This window comes from Stomoxys calcitrans, chromosome 1 (genome assembly GCF_963082655.1).
Source record: "Stomoxys calcitrans chromosome 1, idStoCalc2.1, whole genome shotgun sequence".
Lineage (NCBI taxonomy): Eukaryota > Metazoa > Arthropoda > Insecta > Diptera > Muscidae > Stomoxys > Stomoxys calcitrans.
The window spans coordinates 184,066,169-184,083,196 of NC_081552.1; the positions used below are offsets into that span (position 1 = coordinate 184,066,169).

The 17,028-nt window shown below is 40.1% G+C and overlaps 1 protein-coding gene across 2 annotated transcripts in view; it reads right to left on the reverse strand.

Annotated features, from left to right (window-relative positions):
• Positions 1-17,028, reverse strand: part of LOC106094719 (band 7 protein AGAP004871) — an 89,494-nt gene that overhangs the window by 17,553 nt on the left and 54,913 nt on the right. For both annotated transcript variants that reach the window (XM_059360786.1, XM_059360787.1), the window contains 3 exons: positions 12,850-12,965; positions 3,719-3,791; positions 3,535-3,617 (listed from right to left, as the gene is read on the reverse strand). In XM_059360786.1, coding sequence (XP_059216769.1) covers positions 3,535-3,617; positions 3,719-3,791; positions 12,850-12,965 — 272 coding nt within the window. The remainder of the gene's footprint in view (positions 1-3,534; positions 3,618-3,718; positions 3,792-12,849; positions 12,966-17,028) is intronic.

Genomic DNA, 17,028 nt, shown 5'->3' on the forward strand with positions numbered 1-17,028 from the left:
CGCGGCGAAATTTATTGGCCTCAATATGTTATTGCAAATTTCTTCGAGTAGTCTTAATTTTCCGACTGTTGGGCCAAAGATTTTTGCCTTCACTATTTTCGCATTAAAATCTCCCAGAACGATTTTAATATCATGGGCGGAACAGCGGCCATATTCTCTTTCTATGTGCTCGTATATAATATCCTTAGTCTGTTTGTTTTTATCTTCCATCGGGGCAAAAATGCAAATTTGCCCATGAACATTCCATTAAGGAACAGGGGCAAACTTCTCGCATATCAATGAGTGATGTCCGTTTAAATTCAATGATAAGGAACCTCCTTTTTGGGGCCGAGCCCGAACAGCGTGCCGCAGTGCGATACCTCTTTGGGAGAAGTTTTCACATGGCTGACTTTTTTTTTTTTTTAATGGCTTGGTCTCCACAAATGTCGCCAGCATTGCATATTGCAAATTTTGTCCATGAACATTCCACTCATATCAATTAGTGCAGTCCGATTCAAGTTTAAGCTCAATGATAAGGGACCTCCTTTTACAGCCGAGTCCAGACGGAGTGCCGCAGTGCGACACCTCTTTGGAGGGAAGTTTTACATGGCATAGTACCTCACAAATGTTGCCAGCATTAGGAGGGGATAAACATCGCTGACATTTTTTCTAACGTTCCCGCCAATATTCGAACATGCTAACCTCTGCGCAACAGTGGCCTCCCTTCCGTCGGGGCATGGGCTCAAATAAGGCTGATGTTGATGAATTTGGCCGTTATGCGGATTGTGGCTAGCCTCTTATCCATCGGAGTAAACATGGAGAAAAGGCATTTCGGTCTCCGACTGGCCACAAATCCACAGCCAAATTCATGCCTCGATTCATGGCAGCTATAATAAAGGATGCTGTTGTTGAGCCCTTTCCGAGCCATCTCATTTCCTGTGTGGCATAATGTCTGCTCTGTACTTTTTCAATACATCCTTTAGTGCGTACACTCCAGGTGCAGATACGGAAATCATGGTCCTTAAAACGCTTGCAGGGGTCGTCAACATAGGGGGAATACTTCTTATTAGTGTAGCTGCCATATGAACCAATCTTAGTTCTTGACTTCTTGAGCGACTAGAGGGTGCAATTCTTATCCGAATTTTGCATGAGCTGTTTTGTTATGATTTCCAACATCTCTGCTAAGTATAGTTCAAATAAGTTCAAAACCTGATATAGCTGTCATATAAACCGATCTTGGCTCTTGATTTCTTGAGCCTGATATAGCTGTCATATAAATCGATTCTAGTTCTTGACTTCTTGAGCCTCTAGATGGCGGAATTCCTGTTTGATTTGGCTGAAATTTTGCTCGAGGTATTTTGTTGTGACTTCCAAAATCTCTGCTAAGTATGGATCAAATAAGTTCATAATCTGATATGTGGTCTGAAGCGGCCTATAGCCTGATATAGCTCCCATATAAACCGATCTCCCTATTTACTTCTTGAGCCCCTGAAGGGCGCAATTCTTATGCGAATTGTCTGAAACACAACGACTTCTACTATGGTCTCCAAAATTCAATTCAATTATGGTCCGAGTCGTACCATAAATTGATAAAGCTCTAATAGCATAGCAATTGCTTTCTTTAATCCTTTGTTTGCCTAAAAAGAGTTATCGGGAAAAGAACTCGACAAATGCGATCCATGGTGGAGGGTATATAAAATTCGGCCCGGCCGAACTTAGCACGCTTTTACCTGTTTCAAAGTAATTTCTTTAAGAATTCCGGGTGATGGGCTATTAACCCGACGCCCAAATCTATCTTTATATCGTTCTAAAGGTGAACTCGTGGCATATTTTAGCTCACTACCTTCAACGGTTGTTGAAGGTAAGCTACCCAGGTGATACCGCGGGAAGGTTTGTGTCCAAATTTGGGATGAAGGAAGACTAAGATAAGCCTGGATTTTGCCAAGTCAAAACCAATCAGAATCGTTGCTTGGTTTCCAAAATCTCCAAGTCAACATCACCATCGTCAAGTTCAAGACCCACTGAGCGCCACAATACTGTCTACTTGTCCTGAGTTTGTAGATGATACCAATTGCGGCTATTATAAAGACACAGAATTCCACCTCAAAGATCCCAGATCAGAAAATCCTCTATTTCGCTAATTCTTGTTCTCATTTCGCCTATACAAATTACAAATTTACAAATTTTGCCCATGAACATTCCAACAAGGAACAGGGGCAAACTACTCATATATCAATGAGTGCAGTCCGATTCAAGTTTAAGCTCAATGATAAGGGGCCTCCCTATTATAGTCGAATCCGAACGGCGTACCGCAGTGCGACACCCATTTGGAAAGAAGCTTTACATGGCATTGTACCTCACAAATGTTGCCAGCATTTGGAGGACATGCTAACCTCTGCGCTACGGTGGCCTCCATTCGCCTGTGGTCATTCGAATTTAGTTGGTTCTCATCTACCCACAATCTGCAGTCATCTGTCATATTATTTTGCTACTTGAATATCTTCCGAATGTCAAATTTATTCCGAATTTGTCCTTCGACCACACAATAGGTTTCTATGAACATTTTGATATCCTAGTGTTAAGTGCAAAATATTTCTGTTTGTTTCTCTTTCGAGACAACCTCAATGATCGCAAATTTTCTTTGCAAATGGAAAAAGAACGCCAGAGATCGCAACACACACCGTTTGATAATTTGGTTACAATTACTCATACGCCTTGTTAGGTGTGAAGGCTTCAAGGGTCATACGTTGGTATGTTGTACTTATAACTAATTTATTGCGAGAACGTCTCTATGATATAAATACCACATTACCCACACTCGACAACCCTGTCTATTAGCTGTACTTTTCCCAATGCATGTGTTTTTGTGTAATGACAGATTTTTTGCCTACACACTTACACTACTCCCATGGTATACACATTATTCTGTGCATCTGTTGGAAGCGTGTTCGCAATAAATTCGGCCATGTTAGGTGCGAAGGCTGAAGAGTAATTGTAACCAAATTACGAAAAGCGTCCCATAGAGGTTGGTGTGTATTGTGAACTCTGGCTTTCCTTTTTCATTTGCAAAGAAAATCTCCGTGGTCGTCTCAAAAGAAATACAAACAAAAATTCTAAAATTCAATAATCTTCGCCCTACAGGCAAAAAACTTGAAAATAAAAAATATTTCAGTTTTTTCCCTCTTCCTGAAACCCTTCAAACCCCTTATGGAAATTGTTATGTGTGTGCTTGAAGGCATAAGCCCCTTGAAAATCATTCTCATTAATATCAGCGAATTATCATCAAGTCTATCCCATTCCATAAAATCATCTTCGACAATTATTAAACGATTAAGTTTTAAAAAGTGTTAAAAACAATAGCACTTAAATAACCCACGCCAAGCCTACTCCTTCCACACTACTCTGTAAAAAGTTCATTTTCGCATCCATTTGAATTGCTGCTTGTAATTAAGTATCAACTATAATCGCATTAACCAACAAAAAATTAAAAAAGATAATGGCTTAAATGGTGCCTAACGCAACTAAATGCTGAAGGGTATATGCAGTCTTACTTACCTCTTGTGGTGGCACATCATACGTTCGAGTACGCAAGTCTACTCGAGCATAGGAATCAATGCACGGCAATATGAAGAAAATACCTGAAATGTTAAATTGAAAAAAAAAACAGATACAATTATCATGATGATAACTAAAGATGTCATCTGATTGCCGCCATCAGTTGGTTGCAGCGAATGCTTACCTGGTCCTTTGGCTCCACCGGACATTAAACGTCCCAAACGGAAGATAACCGCGCGTTCATATTCCTGAACAACCTGCGAAAGTTGTCAGTGAAGAAAAGAGTAAATTAAAAATTCATAATTGGAAAATGGTGACATATTCGTTTGAGAAATATTCGCAAATGCATCCCTCCAATGTTTATTAATGTTCTGTTTATGGCATGAGGATAAAGGATAAATAAATTAACGTTGAATAAAGTGAAATACTGTCGTTGTGTAGGAAACAAGTAAAAAGGCGAAAAGTTCGGCCGCACCGAACTTTGGATACCCACCACCTAGGGTATATATGTAAACCACCTTTCGTCGTAATCCGGAGAAAAATTCATTCTTTATGCCCCTATAGCAGCTATATCGAAATATGGTCCGATTTGGACCAAATTTGACAACGACATTGAGTGGTGTAATAAGTAGAAGTCATTCTTCAATTTTGTAGAACAAAAACTGGTTTTTGTTGCCATATCCAAAAATTGACCGATCTGAACCATAAACGATACGGACGTCGAAAAACCTAACATAAGTCACTGTGTCAAATATCAGCGAAATCGGAATATAAATGTGCCTTTTATGGGGCCTAGACTTTAAATCGAGAGATCGGTCTATATGGCAGGTATATCCAAATCTGGACCAAACTAGGCCAAATTGAAGAAGAATGTCGACAGGGCTAACAAAACTCTCTGTCCCAAATGTCAGCAAAATCGTATAATAAATGTGTCGAAGGGCCTTACACAACTCATTGTCCCAAATTTCGGCGAATTCGGACATTAAATGTGCCTTTTATGCGCCCAAAACCTTAAATCGAGAGATCGGTCTATATGGCAGCTATATCCAAATCTGGACCGATCAGAACCAAATAAAAGATGAATATTGAAGGGCCTAACAAAACTCACTGTACGAAATTTCAGTGAAATCGGACAATAAATGCGCCTTTTATGGGCCCAAAGCCTTAAATCGGGAGATCGGTCTATATGGCAGCTATATCCAAATCTGGACAGATCTGGGCCATATTGCAGATATATGTCGAAGGGAATAACTTAACTCACTGGCCCAAATTTCGGCGACATCAGGTCAACAAATGCACCTTTTATGGGCCCAAAACCTTAAATCGAGAGATCAGTCTATATGGCAGCTATATCTTAATCTATACGGACTGGCTTAACGCAACTCACTGTACCAAATTTCAGCAAAATCGGATAATAAATGTGGCTATTATGGGCCTAAGACCCTAAATCGACAGATCGGTCTCTACGACAGCTATATCCAAATCTGAACCGATCTAAGCCAAATTGCAAAAAGATATCGAAGGGTCTAACACAACTCATTGTCTCAAATTTTGGCAAAATCGGTCAATAAATTCATCTTTTATGGGCCCAAAACTTTAAATCGATAGACTGGTCTATATGGCAGCTATATACAAATCCGAACCGATCTGAGCCAAATTGAAGAAGGATGGCCAAAGGACTGGCCAAACACAACTCACTGTCCCAAATTTCAACAAAATCGGATAATAAATGTGGATTTTATGGGCCTAAGACCCTAAATCGGCGGATCGGTCTATATGGGGGCTATATCAAGATATAGTCCGATATAGCCCGTCTTCAAACTAAACCTGCTTATGGACAAAAAAAGAATATGTGCAAAGTTTCAGGTCAAAATCTTTTTTTTTTTTTTAAGACTGTAGCGTGATTTCAACAGATAGACGGACAGACGGACAGACGGACAAGGCTATATGTACTTTATAGGGTCGGTATATGTATATTTCGATGTGTTGCAAACGGAATGACAAAATGAATATATCCTTCAGTGGTGGGTATAAAAACAGCTACCACCACGTACATACTCAGACGAACTGAAATCACTTTTGGATAATATTGGAGAATCAATATTACCTCATGAAGTCAAAGCAGCGGATCGGATTATATGGAGCATTAAATGTTTATTTAAAGACTAGGGTGCCATATCTTGAAGTTGTTGGAGACTAAAACATCTGGATGCCGATAAAAACTAGTCGGCGATCCGCTTACATATGAGCGAATCACAACTGCGAACTGATTTGGCCCATTGCGATTCTCAATGGACTATGTCAATAAGAAGTATAAATTTGCCCATGACCATTAAGGTACATGGCAAACTTCCCACATATCTACGAGTGCTGTACGATTCAAGTTTAAACTCAATGAAAAAAGGCCTCCCGTTTATAGCCGAGTCCGAATGGCGTGCCGCAGTACAACACATCTTTGGGATGAAGATTTTACATGGTATAGTACCTCACAAATGTCACCAGCACAAGAAGGGGATAATCACCACTGAAAATTTGTTCTGATGTTCTCCCTAGGATTCGAACCCAGGCGTTCAGCGTCATAGGCGGACATGCTGACTTCTGCTATGGTGGACTCCGGTGGTCAATAAGAAGTAACTGCGTAAAAATTTCAAAGAAATATGTCTACGCGTTCGATCTCTAAAGTAATTCCCCTTGACGGACGGACATGGCTATATAGACTTAAAAAGTCAAAACGAAACGGATCGCGAAACGATATCACGAGGTATTGCAAACAGAACCCTTAGTTATACCCCTTAGTTATATACTAATTTCGTCATTCCGTTTGTAATACCTCGAAATATTCTTGAACGTCATGACATTTTAAGTCGATCTAGCCATGTCAGTCCGTCTGACCGTCCGTCCGTCTGTCGAAATCAATCTAACTTTCGAAAGTGTAAAGCTAGGCGATTAAAATTTTGAACAAATACTTCTTACAAGTGTAGGTCAGTTGAGATTGCATATGGGCCAAATCGGTCAATGTTTCGATATAGCTGCCATATAAACCGATTTGGGATTTGAAATATTTCACAAATTGTTGAGGAATGAGTTCCAACAAATCAATCAATCAATCCATATCCTGATATAGCTGGCATACAAAACGATCTCCCGATTAGATTTCTTGAGCTTCTAGAGGGCACAATTCTGACCGATTTGGCTGAAATTTTGCACATATGGTTGAGGAACGACTTCCAACAACTGTGCGTAGTATGGTCTCCATCAGTCCATAACCGCCATATAAACCAATCTCCCGATTAGATTTCTTGAGGGCACAATTCTTATCCGATTTGGCTGAAAAGTATGGCTGTGCTAAGTATTGTCTAAATCAGTCCATATCCTGATATACCAGCCGCATAAACCGATCTATCGATTAGACTTCTTGAGCTTCTAGAGGACGTTATTCTTATCCGATATGGCTAAAATTTTGCACAAATCATTGAGGAATGACTTCTGTGCCAAGTATGGTATCTATCAGACCATAACCTGATATAGCTGTCATATAAACCGATCTCCCTATAAGATTTCTTGAGCTTCTAGAGGGCGCAATTCTTATCCCATTTGGTGGTGCGTGAGGTGTTTTGCTATGACTTCCAACACCTGTGCTAAGTATGGTTTAAATCAGGCTACAGACTGATACAGCCGGGGTATAAACCTCCTCCGGGACTTTCTGAGCCTTTTGTAGACACAATTATTACTCAATTTGCTGAAATTTTGAAGGTGATATTTTTCTATGACATGTACGGCAATAACTTGATAAAGCTCATATATATCTGAAAAAGTAATTCAAAGAACTTGACAAATGCGATCCATGGTTGAGGGTATAAAGGATTCGTCCCGGCCGAACTTAGCACGCTTTTACTTGTTATACCCACCACCGAAGGATTGTGGGGTAAACTCATTTTGTCATTCCGTTTGCAACACATCGAAATATCCATTTCCGACCCTATAAAGTATATATATTCTTGATTGTCGTAAAAATCTAAGATCTGGTCCGTCCGTCTGTCCGTCTCTTTAAAAATAGAGATATTGAACTGAAACATTGCATAGATTCTCTTTTTGTCCTTAAGCAGGTTAAGTTCGAAGATGGGCTATATCGGACTATATCTTGATGTAGCCCCCATATAGACCGATCTGCCGATTTAAGGTCTTGGGCCCATAAAAGTCACATTTAGTATCCGATTTTGCTGAAATTTGGGAAAGTTGTGTTAGGCTCTTCGACATTCTTCTTCAATTTGGCTCAGATCGGTCCATATTTGAATATAGCCCCCATAGAAACCGATCCGCCTATTTAAGGTCTTAAGCCTATAAGAGCCATTATAATCAAATTTTTGCAGACATTTGGGACAGTCAGTTTTGTTAGGCCAGTCGACATCCTTCCTCAATTTTGCCCCGATCGGCCCAGATTTGAATATAGCTGCCATAAAAACCGATCTCTCGATTTTAGGTTTTAAGCCCATAAGAGACGCATATATTGCCGATTTCGCCGAAATTTGGGACAGAGAGTTGGTGGAAGCGGTGGCGTTGGGTAATCAGGAGACGACTCAGCAATTGTTTCTAAACACTTGTCTCAGGAACTGAGGAACCACATCTCTAAGTTCTGGCGGATTGCAAACAGGAGGGAAAGGTGTCGAAAACAGGAGGGAGAGGTGTCGAAACGGGACCAGATAAGTCTAGTTTGGGTAAGTCATTATGACAACATGGAACGAATCTTGTGAGGAAGAACTAGTGGACTCAGAAGACGAATCTAACACTATACTGGGGAAGTTCTGAATTCTGTCCATGGTCCGGTTTCTGCAGGTAAATCTCCCCTATTATGAGGGCGCTTCGGCGACAATAAAGGTCCTACTGATGGTAGGAGTGGAGTGTGTGGAGGAATTGTTCCTGGACTAAGAATTCCTGGATTAAAACTACTCAAGGGTACGGAAGACACAGAGCCTGTATACGCGCAAAGAGTAGTCTAAATACTTTTCTTCTTCCGTCGCACATTTTGGGCCAAACCGCAAAAAAATTGGAAATAAGTCTGCAACTTTTTATCTGTTGACCTTATCGGTAAAAATTGTTCTAGACATTTGAAAAGGAGGACGTAGGCTTTTAGGGAAGTCCAGCTATAGGTCCATATATTTAATACAGGGTGACAAAGTTGACCACTTTTGACCTATCCAACTTTCTGAGGGTCATAACTTTTGAACTATTGAACCGATTTGCACGAATCAGGACGAGATTGAAACAAGTAAAAGCGTCCTAAATTCGGCCGGGCCGAATCTTGGGAACCCACCACCATGGATTCTCCTTAACCTTTATGCAAACTAAATATAGTTGAAGGGCATAATTTTATTCTATATACCAAACTTTTGTCAAACCAGCAAAAATTACAACTTCTAGGAACCGAATAAGGATAATCGAGAGACCGGTTTATATGGGAGCTATGTCAGGTTATAGACCGATTAGCACCGTACTGGACCGCTTAGGACCGTTCTTGACACAGTTGTTTGAAGTCACAACAAAACACTATGTGCAAAATTTCAGCAAGATCGGACAAAAATTGTGGCTTATAAGAGCTCAAGAAGTCAAATCGGAATATCGGTTTATATGGAAGCAATATCAGGTTATAGACCGATTTGGACCGTACTTAGCACTTGTTGGAAGTAATAACAGAACACTACATGCAAAATTTCAGAAAAATTCAGGACAAAATTTGCGGCTTGTAAGGCCTTAAGAAGTCAAACGGGGAGATCGGTTTATATGGGAGCTATACCAGGTTAAAGACTTATTTGGACCGTACTAGGCACAGTTGTTTAAAGTCAAAACAAAACGATATGTGCAAAATTTGAGCCAAATCGGGCAAAAATTGCGGCTTTTAAAGGCTCAAGAAGACAATTCCGCAGATCGGTTTATATGGAAGATATCAGGTTATAGACCGTTTTAGACCGTACTAAGCACAGTTATTAGAAGTCGTAACAGAACACTTTGTGCAAAATTTAAACCAAATCGGACAAAACATTGCGGCTTTTAAGGGTTCAAGAAGTCCAATCGGAAGATCGGTTTATAAGGGAGCTATATCAGGTTATAGACCGATTTGAACCGTACGAGGCATTGTTGTTCTTTTTTCTCGTTACCAACACCCAGGGGATGTCCCCTATATATGCAGTGCATTGCGTTGGCAATTAGGGAAGTTAAGGATTGAAGGGGGGGAAATAGGGAGTAGTGCTTTTTTATATTCGTTTTAAATTTCTGATCGTCAATATCGGTGGACGTTCAGTCTGAAGTCGATTCCACATACGAATGGTTTGGTCGAAAAATTAATTTTCTCGGTAATGCATGGTTCGTTCGACTGGCCAATCAATTACAAACGGTTGTGAGTTCCTGGCTAGTCTTGTATTTCTGGGGAACATCCTTACGTCGGGGATAAGAAGACGAATATCCCTGGAAGACACGCCATGAAAATAACGATAGAGCAATACAACGCTACCCACACTCTGACGGTGTTCAGAAGAATCAATAGAGTTGGATACTCTACTGTCCCCAATCAACACAATTGATCCTGGTCAAGTAGCTCCAAGGATGATTTTGGATCTCCTGTCCATATATGAGAGTTATATTCCTTCCTGATGTAGGTAGTGTAGATATTGAGAAGATCGGAAGAAGTGAAATATTTCTTGCCCAGCTTAAGAAAGCCCAAACACCTGAATGCTTTTTTCGACACTTCGAATACGTGTTTTAACCAACAGACATCACATTGTATCTTCATGCCCAGAACATCAAGAGCATCTGATTGTTCAATATCTGTGCAGTCGATAGATCGAAAGATATCGGCGATTGTAGTAGGTCACTGAGTCGCTTGTGAGACAAGAAAAAGCACCGCATCTTATGTACGTTAAAGTCTACTCTGTTCATTCTACCCCACTTGGAAATGCCCAACAAATCCTGGCAGAGCAAAGAGATGCAAATTTTGTCCATGAACATTACATTAAGGAACAGGGGCAAACTTCTCACATATCAATGAGTGCAGTCCGATTCATGTTTAAGCTCAATGATAAGGGGTCAGCTTTTTATAGCCGAGTCCGAACGGCGTGCAGCAATGCGACACCAATTTGGAGAGAAGTTCTACATGGCATATTACCTCACAAATGTTGCCAGCTTTGAAGGGGAAAACCACCGCTGAAAATGTTTTCTAATGATCCCGCCAGGAATCGAACCCAAGCGTTCACCGTCATATGCGGAAATGCTAACCTCTGCGCTACGGTGGCCTCCTGGCAGAGCGTCCCACCCATAATGCGCTTCCTGTCCACAATATCTTGAGAACTAGGCCTATGGTCGAATGAATATGAATGACGCAGACTACTGTCATCGGCAAATGAGTAGACTGGATTCGAAGTCTGACCCGGCTGGGCCGAACTTTGGATACGCATCACCTCGGGTATATATGTAAACCACCTTTCATCAAAATCCGGTGAAAATTGCATTCCTTATGTCCCGTAAATATATAACGAAATATGTTCTGATTTGGACCAAATATATAAGTAAAAGTCATTGTTCAATTGGGTATAACAAAATATTGATCTTTTTAGTAGCTATATGTAAAAATTAATTGATCTGAACCATATACAACATGGATGTCAGAAAGCCTAACATAAGTTACTGTGTCAAATTTCAGTGAAATCGGATTATAAATGCGCCTTTTTTTGGGTCAAGATTTTAAATCGAGATATTGGTCTATATGGCAGATATATGCAAATCTTGACCAAATTGCAGAAATACGTGGAGAGGCTTAACTTAACTCTCTGTCCCAAATTTCGGCAACATCGGAAAATAAATACGCCTTTTATGGCCCCAAAACCTTAAACCGAGAGATCGGTCTATATTGCAGCTATATCCAAATCGGGACCAATCCGAGCCAAATTAACGAAGGATGTCGAAGGGCCTAACGCAACTCACTGTCCCAAATTTCAGCAAACTCGGATAATAAATATGGCTTTTATTGGCCTAAGACCCTAAATCGACGGATCGGTCTATATGGCAGCTATATCCAAATCTGGACCGATCTGGGCCAAATTGAAGGAGGATGTCGAAGGGCCTAACACAACTAACTGTCCCAAATTTCAGCAAAATCGGATAATAAATGTGGTTTTTATGGGCCTAAGACCCTATATCGCCGGATCGGTCTATATGGGGGCTATATCAAGATATAAAAAAAGAATCTGCACAAAGTTTCAGCTCAATATCTCTACTTTTAAAGACTGTAGCGTGATTTCAACGGACAGACCGCCGGACATTGCTAGATTGTCTTAGATTTTAACCCTGATCAAGAATATATATACTTTATAGGGTCGGAAATGGATATTTCGATGTATTGCAAACGGAATGAAAAAATGAATATAACCCCATCCTTCGGTGGTGGGGAAAGGAAGGGACAGAGCCTTGTGCCACACCTGCGGTCAATGTATACTAATCAGATGAGTGCCCATCTACTACAACTCGTATATTTCGATCTCTGAGAAGCTCGATATAAATCGAACGAAATTATTTCCGACTCCAAAAGCGACAAACTTTGACAAAAGTGCACCGTGCCAGACCCTATAAAATGTCTTGGAGATATCCAGAGCCACGACTTTACTCTCACCAAACTGGTGGATAGAGCGACTCCAAAGAGCGATTTCTACTGAACCCATACTGTCTGTCGCTAAGAAGGAGAGCGCGTAGCATATAGCAATTGGCCGGTAATTCACAGGGTTGTTCGCCCCATTTTTTTTTTGGGGGGGGTGAACGACCAAACGTCGAAGTACACTTACAAAGGACGGGCCCGGAGATTTACTAACGTCGAGATCCGCAAGGACTCTTTTAACGCCACGTGTTCGAAAGAATATGAGTATCTGCGCAAAATTTCATGCAGCTAGCATAACTCGTTCCACCGCTATCGTGTTTTCGACAGACGGACGGGCGGATATGGCTGGATCGAATCAGAATGTCGAGACGATCCAAAATCTATATACTTTTTGGGGTGCAGATCAATATTTCAAGGTGTTGCAAACGGAATGACAGGATTAGTATACCCCATCCTATGGTGATGGGTTAAAATAAGATGCCTAATGCATGATTTGTTTAATTTTAAAATATTAAAATTTTGAGCTGGGTTTTTTCATAACTTTATCAATTTTTGAATACAATAGATGCAAATGTCTATATGAATCTAATGGCCGACTGCCACTTAAACCTAACCTAACCGAACCTACTACCCTATACCACCCATGTAATGTAGGGAATACAAAATTCTTCACTTACCTTAAAACATACGAATAAACTAAAAGGTAACGTTAAGATGATTATTGCTATCGACAGAAATATTAACAATGTGCTGCAAGTTGAAGTCTTTTCCTTTTCTGGAACATCCTCTTCCACTGAAAATAGAAATGAAATACAAACTTGTTATGAAACACAAGAAATTAACTAAAAATATAACAGCCTCATTCACAAAATTTAATAAAGCCTTAAAATAGGTTTATGAGTATTTGACAGTTCTGTAAAGGAAATCTGTCAAATAAACCTATTTCAAATCTACTTTAAGCATAGTGAATAAGGCCGTAAATGCAGAGTACTGAGGAATAGGTTACACTGAAAGAAAAGTTTGCCCAAAATTAAGGATTTATCCTTATTCGTAAGATTTCAGCAACGAAAACGAGCCAAAGAACCATGATCGATGATTGACTCTTATTTTACTTCATAGATGACTGCCCAATTAATAGTGTTTGAAAAATTCTTTTTTATACCCCCCACTGTAGGATTCATTCATTTAGTCATTCCGTTGGCAACACATCGAAATATCCATTTCCGACCCTACAAAGTATATGTATTTCGGATCGTCGTAAAATTCTAAGACGATTTAACGATGTCCGTGTGTCCGTCTGTCCGTCCCTCTGTTGTAATCACTCTAGAGTCTTCAAAAATTGAAATATTGAGCTGAAATTTGACACAAATACCTCTTTTTGATGCACGCTGGTTAAGTTCTTGAACGGGCCAAATCGAACCATGTTCGGATATAGCTATATAGACCGATTTTCCGGTTAACGGACTAATGCCCATAAATGCTTATTTTTCATCCGATTCTGTTGAAATTTAAAACAGTGAGTAGTTTTATGTCTCCCGACATCTGACACAAATATGGTTCATATCGGACTATATTATTAGATATTATTATATACCGATCTGTCGATAAAGGGTATGTAGCCCATAAAAGCTTTATTTATTATCCAATTTCGCTGAAATTAGAAACATTGAGTAGTTTTACGCCTCCTAACATAGGACCCAAATGTAGTTCAGATCGGACTTTATTTAGATGTAGCTGACATATAGACCAATCTCCCGATTAATGGTCTGAAGCCCTTAAAAGCTTTGCTTATTATTATCCAATTTCTCTGAAATTTGAAACAGAGGGTTATCTTAAGCTTTCTGATATCTGATCAAAATATAGATCAAATCGGACTATATTTAGGTATAGCTGCCATATTGACCGATCTCCTGATAAAGGGTCTAAAGCCCATAAAAGCTTTTTTTTAACCGAATTCGCTGCAATTTTAAACACTGAGTAGTTTTACGCCTCCTAACATAAGACCTAAATGTGATTCATATCGGACTATATTTAGATATAGCTGCCATATAGACCGATCTCCCGATTAAGGGTCTGAAGCCCATAAAAGCTCTATTTATTACCCGATTTCGAAATTTGAAACAGTGTATAGTCTTAGTTCTCCCGACATCCGTCCCAAATATGGTTCGAATCGGACTATATTTAGATATACCTGCAATAAAGACCGATATCCCGACGGGAAGGGAATAAAAGCTTTTTTATATCCTCCACCATAGGATGGGGGTATACTAATTTCGTAATTCTGCTTGTAACTTCTCAAAATATTCGTCTAAGACCCCATGACATGAACTAGCCATGTTCGTCCGTCTGTCTGTCTGTCTGTCGTAAGCACGCTAACTTTCGAATGAGTAAAGCTGGCCGCTTGAAATTTTGCACAACTACTTCTTATTACTGCAGGTCGGTTGGGATTGTAAATGGGCTATATCGGTCCACGTTTTGATATAGCTGCCATATAAACCGATCTGGGATCTTGACTTCTTGAGCCGATAGAGGGCACAATTCTTATCCGATTTGGCTGAAATTTTGCATGGGTATGGTTGAAATTGGTCGATAACCTGATATAGCTGTCATTTAAACCTATCTGTGGTCTTGACTTCTTGAGCCACTAGAGGACGCAATTATTATCCGATTTAGGTGAAATTTTGCATGAGGTGTTATGTTATAACTTTCAAAAACTGTGCTAGGAATAGTTCAAATCGGTCCATAACCTGATATAGCTGCCATATAAACCGATATGGGATCTTGACTTCTTAAGCATCTAAAGGCCGCAAGGATTTCCCGTTTTGGCTAAAATTTTGTACAACGGCTTCTCTTATGACCTTTAACACACGTGTCGAATATGGCATGAATCGGTTTATAGCCTAATGCAGCTCACATATAAACCGATCACCCTATTTTACTTCTTCAGTCTCTAAAGTGCTCAATTCTTACTAGATTTGGATGAAATTTTACACAATGACTTCTGTGACAGATTTCAGCTCAATATCTCAATTTTTGATATCACTGGCAAATTGGCCATAGCGGTGTAACTGAGAATGGGAAAGCAGACAATTTGGCAGTGAAGGCCAGAGAACTGCCGTCAATAAACATGGTTAACCCGTAGCCTTTCGAGTCGACGCAGTCTGAGTTAAGGGCGTAGGCGACGATTGCGCATGTAACCCTGTGGAATGGCGGAACGGTTGGTAGGACAGCGAAAAATCATATAGGAAGATCCAGATTGTGAGAAGAAGAGGCTTTTACTGAAAGGAATTAAGAATGAGGTCAGTATAGCTTTCGGTATCATAACGGGACACATACGACTCCGAGCTCATTTATGTAAAATCGGTGCGGCAAGTGAGAGCATGTGTAGGGCATGTGGGGAAGATAATGAGACATTGGAGCATTTCCTATGTCATTGCCCGGCTCTCGCGTCTAACAGATACCGGCACTTAGGTGGAGACACAATACCGGACATGAGCCAACAAAGGGGCGTGGCATGAAAAACAATTAAGGATTCTGTAAGCAGTATTGTGGCATGGGGCGGATTAATTTCAGCACACTCTTTTCAATCTAACCTAACCTGTTTCATCGAAACCGTTCTATTGAGGAAGCCTTTTGCGTCAAATTGATCCACCATCGTCCTCCTCGTGAACAGGCAGATTTCAGTCTTCGCAGGGCTAACATTGAGACCCAGTCTAGCCATCTCCAAGACCCCTTCGGCAATTCTACAGATCCTTCGGATCCGTCTCCGTTTCGTTTCATTCTTTGCATCTTCTTTTATAGCGTCCTATGTATGATCATGATCGCGTTGAGATTCTAAGGTGAACTAGCCATGTGTGGTTTTTAAAAAGAAAGCAACTTTCGAATAAATAGAACAAGCCTTTCGAAAGTATTCTGGAAGGGCTTCTAGAATATCTTTTCAATGGATGTTATATGGATGGAGTCCTAGGGGTAAAAAAACTCACTTTTCTATACTTCGTCACTGTCGGGAAATTAATGCAATTTTTATGTGTCCACATGTTTAAATCGGGCGATCGGGCCCTTATTTACAAGGATGTTGAGGGTCCAAAATATAATCGCAGATGAAAAATGTAATCCTTAAGGGTACAAGCACCTTAATCGGGATATTGAACTCTATGGAAGCTATATGCAAATGTGGTCACATCTAGACAATATTTAGCCGGAAGTTTTAGGGCAATAATAGAAGTCATAAATGCACACAGATATCGAGATGGTGACTTCAACTCGCTGCTCCAAATTTAACCGAAATCGGGTAAAACACAAGTCTATTTTGGAGGCAGCTATTTCGACTTGGGCGTTAAGGGCGAATATTGAGGCGCTTTATAAAATTCACTGTGCTAAATTTCAGACAATACGGCAAAAAAATTCGCCTTAAAGGAATAAAGACCCGAAAATGAGAAATCGGTCTATATAGCAATTATATCTTAATATGGTCCAACATGCATCAAATTCGTTACGGATGCTGCGAGGATTTCTAAAACTCACACTTTCCAATTTCGTCAAAATTGAGAGTGAACTCAATTTATAATGTGAACATTATTCGATCTAGACCTTATTCGGTACGGATGTCGAGAATAGAATTCTCCTCCTCCAAATTTCAGAAAAATCAGTTTTTCTGAGGCCAAACCCCTACATCGGAGGATCGCTGTATATGGCAGCTTTAACCAAAAATGGGCTAAGAGCTTATCCTACATATGGAAAAAATACGAATGGGTTCCAAATTTCAGTTAAAAAACTCAATTTTTGAAGGCTCTAGCGTTGTATATAGCAACTGATAGGTTGGTTTTATTTTGCGATTTTCTTTACCATTCGTCTTG